Below are 15,190 nucleotides of genomic sequence, written 5' to 3' on the forward strand. Positions count from 1 at the left end.
GGTATCTTAAGTGCTCTAGACCCAATGTGCTGTGAGTTCAAGGTGGTTCTGAGGGTGTTATGAAATTTTAGAAGGAAGGATTTGTTGAAACACACAGGGCGCCTGGGAACAATTATGGCCTGCAGTGGCTCATTGTGCTGTGGGGACCATCAGAAAGGACAGCATTTATTCACCAGGCTTTTACTTCTCCAACAGGTATATTCAAGTCCAAAATAAAAGAGAATCTAGGGAAATGTGACATTTTAGCATACAATCTTTAGAGCTTTTCCCGAGGAAAATGGCTATGCCCTTGGGTTGTCAAAATTAAAGGGCCTTGGAATCCTGTACGTTTAGGCCTAGAGACTATCCTGGGATCTCATTTTATTTAAAAATTAGTTTATGATGATAATAGTCAATTTCTCATGGTTCAACATTCAAGAGTTTCAAGATGGATTACCTGCTACCCACACCTCTGCAGCCATGCTGCCAAGGTCATCCTCTGGGGCAACCAAAGCTACCAACTTCTTCTGATTCCTTCCAAATGTATTTTATACATGTACAAGTTAAAATGTGCAAAGGCTCTTTTTCTCCTCTTTTCTCACAAATGGTGCAAAACACAGCTTTTCAAAAAAGGAATAAAGAAAAGAACATATAGCCTCTTTATGTACTAATGTTAATGAACTGCAAGGTAGATTGTTAAAGGTAAAAAACACCAGTGTCCTATTGGAATTGGGTTGCTCATAACCTTTTATTATAAACATTGTTGGAATGCATGACTGTGCTTATAAATCATGACACATGTGCAGTTATTTCTGTGGGAGATTCTTACAAGAAGAGTTGCTGAGTACAGCAGCCCCTCTGAGGTGATAGTGTTTTCTAGACTGACCCCAGCTAGGTATGTGCCTGTTGCTGCCCCCCCCACCCCATCACAGTGCATTCAAACTTTTTTTTTTTTTTAACGTGGGCAGGCACCGGGAATCGAACCCGGGTCCTCGGGCATGGCAGGCAAGCATTCTTACCTGCTGAGCCACCGTGGCCCGCCCGCATTCAAACTTTTTGACCTCTGTTGACTCATTAGTGGAAAATGGCACTTAGGAAATTTTTAAAAATATTTTTTTGAATTAGAGAAATGGTAGGTTTACAGAAAAACATCATAGAAATACAAAGTTCCCATATACCCCCCTCATTATTAACACTTTACATTAGTGCAATATCTTTATTATACAAATATAGCTTATAGTCTACATTAGGGTTCCCAGTTTGTGTTGTACAGTCCTATGTTTTTTTTATTATAGTAACGTATATGCACCATAAAATTTCCCCTTTTAATCACAGTCAAATATCTAATTCAGTGATGTTAATTGCATACATAGTGTTGTGCTTCCATCCCCACCGTCCATTGCTAAAACTTTTCCATCTTCCCAAGCAAATTCTGTACCAGTTAGACATTAATGAATCAGCATTTCTTGTATTCTTATATTCCTGTTGATAATGAGCATCTTTTTATGAGTTTAGGAGCAATTTGCATTTCCTTTTCTTTCAACTCTTTGTTCATAGCATTTGCCCATTTTTTTCACTTTTCAATTGGTCTTTTTCATTAATTTTTTTAGAGTTTAAAATAGGGAAATCAGCCCTTGCCTGTTTGTTTAATTAAGTTGCAGATATTTTCCCAGGTTTATTATTTACATAGTGACATTGTTTGCATCAGTGTCATTATATAAATGTTTGCATTCACAGTTGTTTGCATGAAATTAATTCTTTATTTTTAGTCATAGTTGTAGTCATATTTATTCAGATTTTAAGTCATTCTTAGGCCTTCCTCACTCTGATATGGTAAGAATAATTTTCTGTGGTTTCTTCTACAACTTCTTTCAGTTTTTACATTTAAGTCTTTGACACATTTAGAATTTTTCATATACGGAGTCTTGAAGTATGAATCCAACTTAATTTTTTTCCAGCTGTCTAGTCAGTTGTCCCAGTATCATTTATTGAATATTTCTTCTCCTTTGTATGGATTTAAAAGGTCACCTTTATTATGTATTAACTTCCCATACTCTTTGGATCTATTTCTGGACTTTCTTTTCTGTTCTATTGATCTTTCGGCTTTATATGAGCCAGGTACCAGGCTTTGTAAATTATCGCAGCCTTGTAATAGCTCATCGGGTTATTTCCCCTTCATTTCGCTTCTTTTCACAGTTGCTCATTTATTATTCCATATGGAATTTAAATCCCCCAAAAGGAAAAGCAACGCTGATGTTATTTTCATTAGGATTGTATTACCTTTATGGACTTGCTTCAGGGGAAGTAGACTTAGAAGTGAGAAATCCTCCTGTCCAAAGCCATGGAATGTTTTTCCATTTATTCAATATTTCTTTTGTGCCCTTCAGATATATTTTAAGTTTTCATCTTATAGTTTTAGATATTTTCTGTGAAATTGATGTACAAGTGTTTTAATTTATTGTTGCTTTTGTAGATAGGGTCTTTTCTTCCAATATATCTCTTACTGTTGTTTTATACATGATGCCTAATGATTTCTTTGCCTTTGAACCCATTAACTACCTCCCTTCCTGAAATTCCTTAATGTCAATAATAATTTTTCTTTTGAGTCTCTTGAATTTTTTTCAAGTACACAATTGTATCAACAGCAAATAATGATTATTTCACCACCTACTTTCCTATTTTCATATTTATTTCTTTTATACGTACTCTTTTTGTACTTACTGTAGTTTAGTTGCATTAACTAGTACTTGTAGTACAATAATAGTGGTGATAGTAGACATATGTATTTTATTCTTGGTTTAAATGGAATGTCTCTCCTTTCAATATTCAACTTGATACTGACTTTTCAGGACAAGTACATACATTTTGTCAAATTGGGGAAGTCTCCTATCCTAAGTTAACTGTAAATTTTATCAAGAATGGATATTAAATTTTATCAAGTACCTTACAGCATCTGTGGAGACCATATGTGACCAATATGATTTTTTTCTTGAGAGCTGTTAATGAGTGAGATGTATTAGTTTTCCTCCATATTGAATTATTTTTATATTTGTACTTTTTATTGCTACTATATTGTGTTTGCTAATATTTTATGTAGGACCTTTGCATTCATATTTATAGATGAGAATGATCTGTAGTTTTGTGTTTGTCTATGTGTAGTTTTTGTATGACTGGTGCCATTGTGTTTGCTTTATTTAAAAAAGGTATCTTTTTTTCCCTATGCTGTTTTTCTAACCTTGGAATTTTCTGTTTTTTACGCATTGGAGAATGATACCATGTGAAACTCTGGGCCTGGAGATTTTGGGGAACTTATTTATAACTTTATTTCATCTCTCATCTTTGATTTGCTTAGATTTCTTATCTTCCTTAAAGAGGGTAAATTATATTTTCCAAAAAAATAATCTACTTTGTAAATTTTTAAAGTTTATTTAATACAATTGAACAATATATTCTCATTCCTCTTTTAATTACCTCTATAACTGGTGATTTCCCTTTTATTCCTTATTTTGGGTATTTGTACATGCGTTCCCTTTTTTCTTAATTAGGCTACTTAATTGTTAACTGGTTTTGCTAATTTTTTTCCTAAAGAAAAGGCTGTTCTACTTATTTCTTGACTTATATAGTCAAGTTTTGTGAAGATACCTTGGGCACTAAACAAGTTTTCTTCTTTGTTTTCAGAATGTAGCGTGAATATGTGCTAGTTAGTTACACCTTACTGATATATACTAGAGGTCTTCCATAGCCTTGCTTTTTTTGGTCTACTTTATCTGTTGTGATCTGAGAGAAGTGAATTAATGTCTTCCCCAACTAATGTATTTTATTCGTTTTCTCCTTTATTTCCTGTAGTTTTTGCTTTATGAATGTTGAAGCTATGTTACTTGATTCACAGGTAATAATTCTTCATGTCTTTACTGGATGAGTTGCACCCCTTAGAATTGTGAAGTACCCTTCTTTGTCTTGTTTCATGCTTTATTCGCTGAATTCAGCCTTGTCTAATATTCAGATATGAGCCATGGTTTATTTTCTTTGCATTTTCTTCATATACTGTTGCTTATTCTTTCTCTTTCAACCTTTCTGAATCCTCCCCTTTGCCTTTTTTTAGGTGCTTCTCTTTCACAACATAAAATTGGATTTTGCTCTGTGATATAATCTGAATGTTTTTAAATTTAGTCCATTTACACTTATTGATATGACATGGTTGGCTTAATTGTGTCATTGCTGCTTTGTTGGTTTTTTTTTTAACATATACTTTTAAAAACATCTTTTGTTCTGCAGTCTGTTTTCTTTGCTTTATATTGTTTATATGATTTTCTAATAATTTGGAGTTTTGCTTTTGTTCTAGTTTGTTTCCTTACAAGTTTTTATTATTCTCTAAATCTTCTGTTTTAAACATTATGTATTAATTCCCTACTCTGAAAAATGATGGAATTTGTATAATTCAACTTCTTTCCTTCTTCCTTTTTTTTCTTTTCTGCCACCTGATCTTAGTTATTTATAAATATTACCTTTTTGGGTGCTTAGTTTTCTTAAGTTTATTTTATTATATTTTTTGACTTTTTAACTTTAAAATTGGCCCTGTCCAATAGGCTTTTTTTTAAAGATGGGAATGTTCTGTATATCTCTATTGTACAATACGATACTGATACTAATAATGTGTCTATTAAGCACTTGAAATGTGGCTAGTGCACTGACAACCTGAATTTAAAATGATAAGCTATAAATAAGTATATTATAAAAAATTACATTTACCAGAATATGTTTGGTGTGGAATATTTTGTTGGCTAAGTCTTTTTTCTTCTTTTTACTCTTTAATAGGCTTCCAACAATTGTTCCAGAACAAATTATTTATTGACATTATGCTTTTCCTTTTTTCTTCACAGTATTAGAGAGTAAAATGAAAACTTATGCACTCTTTGATTTTAGCTTCCCTAACATAATTATTCTCTTGAGAATTGTTTTAAATTTAAATCACCTTCACATAATCCTTTTCCTACTGAAACTAACGTTTGTTCTCTCACCAGACCCCATGCCAAATTCGTCACAATGACAGCTCAGCATAAGTTATTCAAATTATACTCATAATTTTAGTCGGGGGAGGAAAGAACTTACTAAATATTCTAACTGGTTGTTTTATGCACAAGGTTTCAGCCAGAACATAGAAAAAATATTCTGTGAATGAAATATTGTATATTCAGATTTTATAAAGATGTTTTTAAAAGCCCAATTTATAGCTGTGTATTCTCTTATGACATAATTTATGAAGAAGATGTCTGTACTAACAGGTGCTGTAACACTGTTGGCTTGTATTGTGTGGTAAATGTATAAAATATTTTTAAGGAAACTTTGTACTGTGATGTAGAAATTTGGTCAAAATTTATAAAATCCTTGTATGTAATTGTGTATTTGATAATAATTACTGTTTCTAAAGATTTAATAAAATATGGAAATATTTAAATATATATATATTTATGTAAATTTAAATAGTGGCTGTCATATGGGAAAGCCCATTTTAATGCTGTCTTTTGAACCCAGGTATCAAAGATAAAGAAAGCAAAGTATATATTATAAACCTCTCACATTATTTAAATGAATCCTACACTGTCAGGCCTTACATTTTACCTCCTATTCCCTCACCATAATCATCACAATATCTCTTAGTCTCATTCTTACAGTTAAATAGATTTGACCCTCTTTTGATATCATTTTCCTAGCCATCTCTTCGATCATTATGTAATTCACTATCCTAGTAAGTTCTTCAAGAAGGGCTTTTATATAGTATTTTTGGAGTTTCTTTCACGCATTTAAAACTGTTTGTTTCCTTTATACTTGAATGACTGGGTAGAATTCTGGGATCACATTGTTTCCTTGACCATTTTTGTGGCATTGTGCTACTTTCATTTTGAATTGCATTTTGCTATGGAGAAATCTGATTTTTTTTTTCCCTCTTAAAATATAAATGACTTGGCCTTTTTATCTTATCTTTTTGTCAAAGGATACTTTCTTGATCTTTGAAGTAGAAGAATTTTGCTAGAGTTTTTCTGGGTTGTTTTGCATGGGCAGACACTGGGAATCAAACCCAGGTCTCCAGCACGGCAGGTGAGAACTGAGCCACTGTGGCCCGCCCGAGTTTTGTCTTTTCATTAACCATTCCCAATCCATTTACCTTTTTGTTTTTGTTTTTTGAATTATATAGTAAATATTTATTCTTAATCCATGATTTCATTTTCCTTCTTTGGGAACTTCATTATGCATATGTTGGATATTTCTCACCTGTCTCCCATTTTTATTGTCTTTGTGCTTCTTTTTAATTCTTTCTTACATTTTCATATAATTTAAGTTTTCTCATTTCTGTTCTTTGTGTATTTCGTGCTCCTTCTAATTTTACCTCCTTTTTTTTTATGGTGGTTTTAATTTTTCCTTTCCCTTCTTTTCCGAGTCCTTCTGACATTTTTATTTGCAATATTGCCTCTCCATTTTGTCCCTGAGTTCTCATAGCTCTGTTGTATGTTCATACAGGTGATCGCTTCATTACACTTTAAAAAATTCATGGTGGAAAAAAAAAATCCTTGGTGAAATGTCTGGTCACAGTTTTCATGTGCTTGGTGGTACCGTTTAGTCTGAAAGTGATCAGTTATTCTTTCAGTAAAGATTCATTGAGCACCTACTATTGCCTGTCACTCTGCCTGTCTGGATATTCTATTCCAAGGGATGAAGGACAGAGAGTAGATAAAATAAGTATACATGTAGGTAAGTGCCCTGGAGAACACTAAGGGAGAGGGCCAAGTGAGTGTGTTGGGAACAGGGTGTTACATTTTTAAATAGGGATGGTCCGGGAAGAAGTCCTCTTGACAGGTATCATTTAAGCAATAACTGGAAGGAGGTGAGGGAGCCATTTGGATATCTGGGTGAGAAGCATCCCAGGTGGAGGGAAGAACCTGGGCAAATGTCCTGAGGCTGAATGTGTGCACCATGGGGAAAGCAAGGAGGCCATTGAGGCGGAGCAGAAAGAATGTGTGGGGACATGCCACCAAGCAGGTAGGGGAGGGGCACATGCCACTTTATGAGCCACTGTAAAGACTTTGCCTTTTGCCCTGAGAGAGGAGCAGCCATTTGGGGGTTTGGGTTCTTTTAAGTAGAAGAATGACATGGTCTGTCTTTTGTGTGTTCATCGTCTACCATTTGGATTTTTTTCTCTTTAATTTTTTAATCTATTATCTCAGACATGTGCTCCTGTTTTTTAAATGTCTGCTTGCCAGAAGATAAGTTTATTCCTAGACCAGGATGGCTGGGTATTTTCCAATGGCCTGAGGTTTTATGTGTGAGTTTCTTTAACTTTTTCTTCTCTTCAGCCAGTGAGCTAAGCAGCTGTGCGAACTTTTCACAAGGCAGACTGTCTCACTGCCTTCCACCACCGGACGCTGCAGCTGCCCCAGCTGCCCCTGTGCTTTCAAGAAGCAGATTTGCTTGCTCTCTGAGTTCCATGCCATGAAGCCTTCTAGCTTTTTACTGCAAGTCCCTTGCTCAGTCTTCACTTCTCTTGGAAGCTCTTCACCTATTTCATAGTATTGAACTGTCCCTTTGCTTCACCAAAAGTGGAGTGTGTGGCTTCATTTCTTGTTCTTTGGGATGGTTTCCAGGAAACGAAAGGGGAAAATGTTGACTTGACACTGCCGTCTTGAAATACAGAGTCCCAATTATGGTTTTGGTGTTTTAATCCAGAGAACAAAAGTGAAAAAAAAAAAAACAGTTGTGTGGTTTGGTAGTGGCCCTCTCATTTAGAGATAACAGAGATAGACAGTTTGTCTCTCTTAACGCTCTTGGGATAAAATGAGTGGTGGTTTCTGCTGAGAAAGTGGGCATGGCTGAGAAGACCAGGGTATCGCTGTAGCTTTGTTAGTGCTTATGGTTGAACCCAGGCTGTGTTAGGCCTTTCTTTTAGACTTGACTCTCCCAGGGCAGAAACTGAACTTAACAGCAGCAGCCTCTGTGAGGAGTGGCTCCGAAAGGTAAGTTTTTCATAATACCTTGGGATCCAGGGCATCTGTGCTGGGCCACTAGGCTGAAGGGCACAATTTCAAGCCCCTGAAAGGGTCAAAATCTGCAATCTAAAGCATTGGGATCCATTACATCCTGTCTCCTACATGCACACAAATGCAGGCCCCATATCTCACATCAGTGTTTCTCAACTTTTTCTAGATCAGGACCTCCTTGGTGATGTGACAGAAGTTATGGGTCTCTTCATGAAACTGGTGTGCATGCATAGGATTTTTGCAGATCATTTCTAGGGTTTGATGGTATCCACAAGTCTCTGAGTGGCTCCTCTTTGGACCCTGTTTATTATGGTTTTATTTATCCAAAACCATACATCTAATTTTATTCTTGTTGAAAGGTCTGGACACAAATCTCAGGAAAGTGGTAGTGAGATCTTGGGTTTCCTTAATTTCTTTTATATTCAAGCTCATTCTATTCTCCTTTACCAAAATTAAGCAAGACTTGTCTGTTGTGCCGATTTGAAACTTGTGTACTCCAGAAAAGCCATGTTCTTTATTCCTGATTCAATATTATTGGGTGGGATCTTTCTGATTAAGTTGTTTCTGTGAAAATGTGGCCTAGCCAGTTGTGGGTACGATCTTTTGATTAGATGGTTCCCATGGAGATGTGTCTCCACCCTTTCAAGGTGGGTCACTTACTGGAGTCTTTTAAGGGGGAGCCATTTTGGAAAAAGCTTCAGAACCGACACAGGCAGAGTTCTTTGGAGATGCACAAAGAATATGTCCCTGGAAAAGCTATTTGAAACGAGAAGTCAGGAGAGAAAGCTAGCATACATTGCCATGTGCCTTCCTGGCTGACAGAGAAACCCTGCATGTCATCAGCCTTTCTTGAGTCAAGGTATCTTTCTCTGGATGCCTTAGTTGGAACGTTTTTATGGCCTTAGAATGGTAAACTTGTAACTTAGTAAATTCCCTTTATAAAAGCCAACCCTTTCTGGTGTATTGCATTTCCAGCAGCGTTAACAAAGTAAAACATCTGTTTTCTCATTATCATGAGTCTTAACTCTTTGTTGAATCGTCTTCTGTTTCTGAAATTCTTGACTCCTTGGGCTACCCTTGGACTAATTCCATATCTTTCTCTTGTTGATAGGAATTTAATCGATCTGTATATGATAAGAATGCCTAATTTATCTACACATATTTTATTAATTTTGTATTTTCTATACTATGTATTATTTCTTGATTCAATCAAAGAATGACAAGAGAGTCCTGTGGGTCATAAAATATTTACTCTGTCTGCTTCCAAGGTGCTTCACTGCTTTTTCCTTCTTATGCCACAGGGATTACAGAAGGAAAAAGTTCTATGCGTGTTATGATTATAATATGCCAGCTAGTGGTCAACCCAGAGCCTCTTCCTGTGAAAATATTCCAGTTAAACGGGAATTTTCCTTAAGTGCTAATGTATTGGTTAATTGATAAGGTTCATGAATTTGTTTTCTTTCTGGGACATACCAGTTAAATATATATTTTAAAATATAGTATTGAATGTAAATATTGAAAAATTATATTTCAATTTAATTTAGATAGTGCAAAAAGTTAATAGATTAGTTTTGTGATGTTTTCATTTAAATTTGCTTATGAGCTTTATATGGTTTTAGGAGCAAACTGAGTCCTGCTCCTTGAATTCTACTTAAAGTAGAGATGATAGTGTTTGTTTTAATTTAGACTTTTGGGCTTGGGGCTGGGGAGTGGGGAACAAAAAACAAAACACTTTGCATTGTTAGGGACATATAACATTCCCTGCTCCCAAAATTCCACATAATGTAAGAACTTGGTGAACATTTTTTCACAGGATGACAAGAGGAAGTAAGAGGAAAGTAGTTTTCAACAGTAATAGAATAATTTTTTTTTTTTGCATGGCCAGGCACCAGGAATCAAATCTGGGTCTCCAGCATGATGGTAGATTTTTAAAAATACTTTAATTTGCAGGCTAGACTTTACTTTTGGTTTTGTTTTGTTGTCCACAATTTTCCACCATCATATTACCATTTGACAGCAATCGTGCTACATTTGTGAAGGTCATTTCAGAAGCCTATTTTTTGTGTTTATTGTGAATTTTCTTGGCACTTGGTCAATGCTATTTAATCTGCTCAGCTTCCTTTTCCACTCAAATCCCCATAACAAATTAAAACTATTAAGTTCTTTCGGTGACAGGAAGAACTGCCATCTAATAAAGAATGTAGTTAATGTCCATATTCTATTACTCAGTAATTACCTTCCTATGAATAGGTAGATGATCTCTTGTGAAACCTTTCCTCAGCAATTTAAGGACCAGGAACCCTAGGCTTGAATGGCCACCAAAGTGCTTACCAAAGTGAACACTGGGGGACAGAGTGAATATCAGGGGGCTGAGGACAAGCTTTAGTGAAAGTGGCCCGTTGCCTTCATGTATTTTATTGATAACCTCACGACCTCTCCTTCTCAGTTGAAGTTTTCTGGGCAGAAAGGACAGCAGGTGAACTGCCGTTGTATTAAATAACTCATGTAATTATCAGTGGGCACCTGGCCCTGGCCAGGGACAGTTCTTACCCATTTTGGTTGGTGTGCAGATATTTATCTGTAATAAGAACTCAGCAGGAGTCTGAATATCGGAACCAATCGATTGCTAAGGGTACTCGGTTTTGTTAATAAACAAGGTGAATGAAAAAGGCATGCTAGTTGAACTGGTGGTTATCTTTTCTCTTCTAGGAAATGCTTTCCGGTGTGGTGGTCATATCTAGTAAGGATTCAGTCCAACACCAGGGAATTTCTTTGACAATGGAAGGAACTGTAAACCTCCAGCTCAGTGCCAAAAGTGTGGGTGTGTTTGAGGCTTTTTATAATTCTGTTAAGGTAAGAATGCTTACATTTTTATTTTTTAGTTCTACATTTACTTGCTGTTTGTCTTCATTATTGTCCATTGTTATTTTGCAAGGGTCAATGATAGTCATGCTTTCAATAATTGCTAATCAAGTAGAAAACATTTTCAGATATTTTGTTTCTAGATATATCCTGTTGCCTAAAGAGTGCTTGTATTTATTCTTACTTGATAAGCAGGTTTAGGGGAGTTATAAATAGATCATAATTCAGCCATGGAAGATCAAAGCTTTTCTAAGAAGCTGTGTCTGGGGCTTATGATGGTGCTTTCCTTCCTAAACCAAAAATGCCATTTTGTTAGCTCTGCACATGGCTGCTGTTGTATTTGACATGAAGACAAAACGCAGACAGAGCAAGTAGCCAGCCATTCTTTTCTTTTTGCCATTCAGGGTAGAGTTATGTGTTCCACAATGTAAACTCTTTTTTCTGTATTTCTAGTTTCCTTGTCTTGGAGGACATATGAACTCTTAAGTTTTGAAGGGTAAAGAGTGAAGAGAGGGAAAAGGTGAATGTTTATATTAACAGCATTCTGATTCAGGGGCTTCCCATTTTCTCCTCAACTTTCTCCTCTTAACCTGTTAGCACTAGAGAGTCACTTCATGAGTTAGGAACTTCCTTAAATTGATGCTAAACCCCAGCTAAAAACCATGACACTTGGCTTTTCAGACGTGGCCCCAAATGTTAGCACCCCCCTGCCCTGGGGCACCCCACTGAGGAGACTGTGCAGGCTGACGCGGCCACAGGGAAGCCCCTGCTTTCCCCCACATGGCGAGCAGCTCCGAGAACCCCAAGGAGGCCTGGGTGCTGGTTGGGGTCCCCCCACGATGCTGAGTGTAGGGCCCGGCCAGTGGGGCCTAGAGCAGGCACAGCTGGGGTCAGATGTCAGCTCTCCTAACCCGGCCAGTGGGGCCTAGAGGAGGCACAGCCGGGGTCAGATGTCAGCTCTCCTAACCAGGCCACTTCCTATGCCGTGTCTGCTGCTGCTTCATTCTGCAAGACGGGGTAATGCCTGCATTGGAGTGTCACTGGGACCCTTAAGAGGGGCAGATCAGTTCAGTTTCTGCTGAACAGGACCAAGCACCTAAGTGTCCGTGCAGTACAGAAGGGCTCCACCTGTCATCCACCTGCGGACCCAGCCCCCTGCCACCCGAGATGCCCAAGGGAGGGGGCTATCGTGTCTTCAGGAGGTTAATAGACATGTAACCTGAAAGTACCTCTGAAGGTACGTGTTGGTGGACCACAGTGATTTTTGTTCACAGCCTATCCAGATTATCACCAGTACCATAGAAATGGTGAAGCCGGGAAAATTTCCCAGTGGGAAAACAGAAATTCCTTTCGAGTTTCCTCTGCACGTGAAGGGCAACAAAGTTCTGTATGAGACTTATCATGGCGTGTTTGTCAACATTCAGGTGAGAGACCTATTATGAAAACTTTTCCTCTGTGCAACATCTTGGTCTTTTCATTGAACATTTATAAATAGACCCCCAAAATTTCATACTGTCCTAGTTGCCAAGATCTCTCCCATACATTCTATATCAGTTTCTCATGTTTGCCCTGCTGAATACATTATTTTTTTAATAAAACATTTTATAAAGTGACATAAATAGAGACTACAGAAAATAACACACCATAAATACACAATATTTAACTCTGGAGATGAAAAGATTGATACCTAAGAATTTCTTAAAGATATTTTACCACATTGACTAGGAATTTTATAGCATCATTAATAATCTTCATGCAAGATCATCTGTTCAGAAAATCTGAGATCTACTGACAATTTAGTTCTTAATCACAAAGTTTGTTATTATTATGGTATACAGTATTACTAAAAACTTTCTACATTATTGTGAATAATTAATACCATTATTTATATATCTAAAAATGGTTAAAATGGGAAATTTTGAGTTTTTACAATAAAAAAGTAAAAAGAATATTAAAGCAATAATCAAACAGCCCTTTACATGTGGATAGTGATTATGAAAAGCCACAATGATGCTTATTCATTTCGTTCTTTGGAGTGGAATACATTATTTTTTATAGAAGTCCTGGAGGGGCATGCTGTAACTTCTTTTTAAAAATTGCTTTGTTTCTTTTCTGCTCTTTTCAGGCTACATCCATACTGTAAGGGATGCTTTCATTGTTTGGTAAAAGATATGCCCTAATGTCTTTCTGGCTTCAGCACTAACCATCTTGTCTATTTCACACTTATAAATATCTCTTTGTTTAATGCCCCAAGGCTACTACTTTAACATAGGCTTGAATTCTCTATTGAGCAAGTCTTGTAAATGAGGGGGCAGAAATTTATGACTTCCTGCCTACCTCTGCTGATTAAGGATGTCTTTCACAGTTGCTATTGTTGTCTTAGGAACAGCTTGGAGTCACTACTCTGAGCAAGAGAGAGCCTTTCCTTTATTCAGTGGAAAGAAAGGTACTTTTGTGGTATCAAATCTGCAATGGTTCCCTTTCTAGACGAGACAGAACGATTTTGTCTTATATATGTGCAAAAGGGCTGTGAGTTAGGAATTTTTAATTTATTAATTACATATCAGTTGGTATTGGTAAACAGGTATAGGTGGAACCTGTTTCCTTTCTTGAAATATAGCACCTTTAAAATAAAAATCCTCAAAACACTAGTGAGGGTTTATCCAAAGGCCTATCTGCATGTGAGTTTCCTTGAATTGCCTAAGAGATCTGTCAAAAAGAATCACATGTAGTATGATGCATTCTGTTGCAATAAATACCTTTCTGTGAAGGAAGAAAAGTTCTAATCCTTTATTATTAGTGCACCTGTTGTAGGTAACATCCTTTGGACAACCCCTAGGAAGTGACATCAGTAACTGGGGAACCCCCTAGAGTCAAAGAAAGCCACTCACAGAGACATGCAAATGCCAGAGGCTGTTATATAGATGTGAATTTTTTTTAGTTTCTAGGTTGGGAATACTTTCACCATGGAAAAAAGTAAATAAAGAATCAGTTTTTGCAAAACTGAAAATATCTCAAACATTTCACTTTGAAAATTATCTCTGTTCCCTTTCCAGAATCTGCATTGATTTGTTTTCCCCACATGGCAATTCTTTCATACTTTTCTTTAATAATATAAGCATATGTTAATTAGAAACTGAATGAAAAGCATCTGTTTTCAATGGTTATACTTCTTTTTCTCTCCTATTTTTTATCATTAACTGGTAAAAGAAGATGCATTTGTTTAAAAATAATTTAAACTTTAACCTTTTCCAAATGTTGCCAAGAAAGACATGTAGATATACATATAAAACTTGTGTGCTTGTGTTCCTGCATGACTGTGTGCAAATTGGAAACTATTTAAAATGCGATAGGAGGCTTAAGGTGATCAATTCTTTAGTAAAGTGAGTAATCATCCCTCCCTTTTTATCATCAAATTTTACAGTTTTGGATTCTGTATTTCCCCAGACACAGAATTTCTGAAACTGAAGAGATTTATTCTTAGCTTAGCATCAAATTTATCACCCTTACACCCTTCATATCACTTAGATTCAACATTTATTAGTATTTTGCAGCATTCATTTTTGAATAGTTTCAAAGTGAGTTGCAGAATCTTGATATTTCATCTCTAAATACTTCAGTATTCATCTACGAAAATAAGGACAGTCTCCGATATAACCACAGTTACCATTTTTGCAACTATCAAAATGAACAAAAATTCCCACATTCATCTAATTCTTAGACACATCTGTCAGTCCTTCTTTCTATATTTTGACAAAATATCCTTTGAGAGATGCTAGGGTTAGGTGTTTTTTAAAAGTCTATTTTTCATTCATTCATTCATTCAAAATACTGGAACGTATTTTTCTGGCCTCCTTGGTTTAGTAAGAGCGAGTTCTGCCCAGAGAGGACAAGTGACTTTTGTGCTTACGCAGAATTCTTGGGCTCACATGTCCATGGGCCACCACCTCCACCCAGCCCCATTACTTACCCTCAAGGGGTGTGTATACTTTTTGATAGAAAGCTTTATTGTTAGGCCTTGAAAACATCTTCTTTCTCAAATCATAGGCACAGAAAGATTTTTCACTTATAATTTGTCATAATATTTCTATACCCATATCATTTCTGGGACTGAATTGTGATATAGTAACATAATGTAAAAATGGTAAAAATCATGAGACAGAATAAAGAATTTAAAATTTTTACCAGGATTTAAACCCCTAATGTGCAGGAGTTCACTTGGCCTATTATTTCGTAGATGGGTTGAGTCCTTGACTATATTTACTCTTATTAGTCTTCTTAGACAGGTTGTGTTCGTTTTTCATTTTTATTATTAAATA

The 15,190-nt window shown here is 36.2% G+C and overlaps 1 protein-coding gene across 3 annotated transcripts in view; it reads left to right on the top strand.

Annotated features, from left to right (window-relative positions):
* VPS26C (VPS26 endosomal protein sorting factor C) overlaps window positions 1-15,190 on the top strand; it is a 59,742-nt gene that overhangs the window by 26,768 nt on the left and 17,784 nt on the right. For all 3 annotated transcript variants that reach the window (XM_077119088.1, XM_077119089.1, XM_077119086.1), the window contains exons 2-3: window positions 10,719-10,862; window positions 12,146-12,295. In XM_077119088.1, coding sequence (XP_076975203.1) covers window positions 10,719-10,862; window positions 12,146-12,295 — 294 coding nt within the window. The remainder of the gene's footprint in view (window positions 1-10,718; window positions 10,863-12,145; window positions 12,296-15,190) is intronic.

The sequence above is a fragment of the Tamandua tetradactyla genome, chromosome 10 (assembly GCF_023851605.1).
Source record: "Tamandua tetradactyla isolate mTamTet1 chromosome 10, mTamTet1.pri, whole genome shotgun sequence".
Classification (NCBI taxonomy): Eukaryota; Metazoa; Chordata; class Mammalia; order Pilosa; family Myrmecophagidae; genus Tamandua; species Tamandua tetradactyla.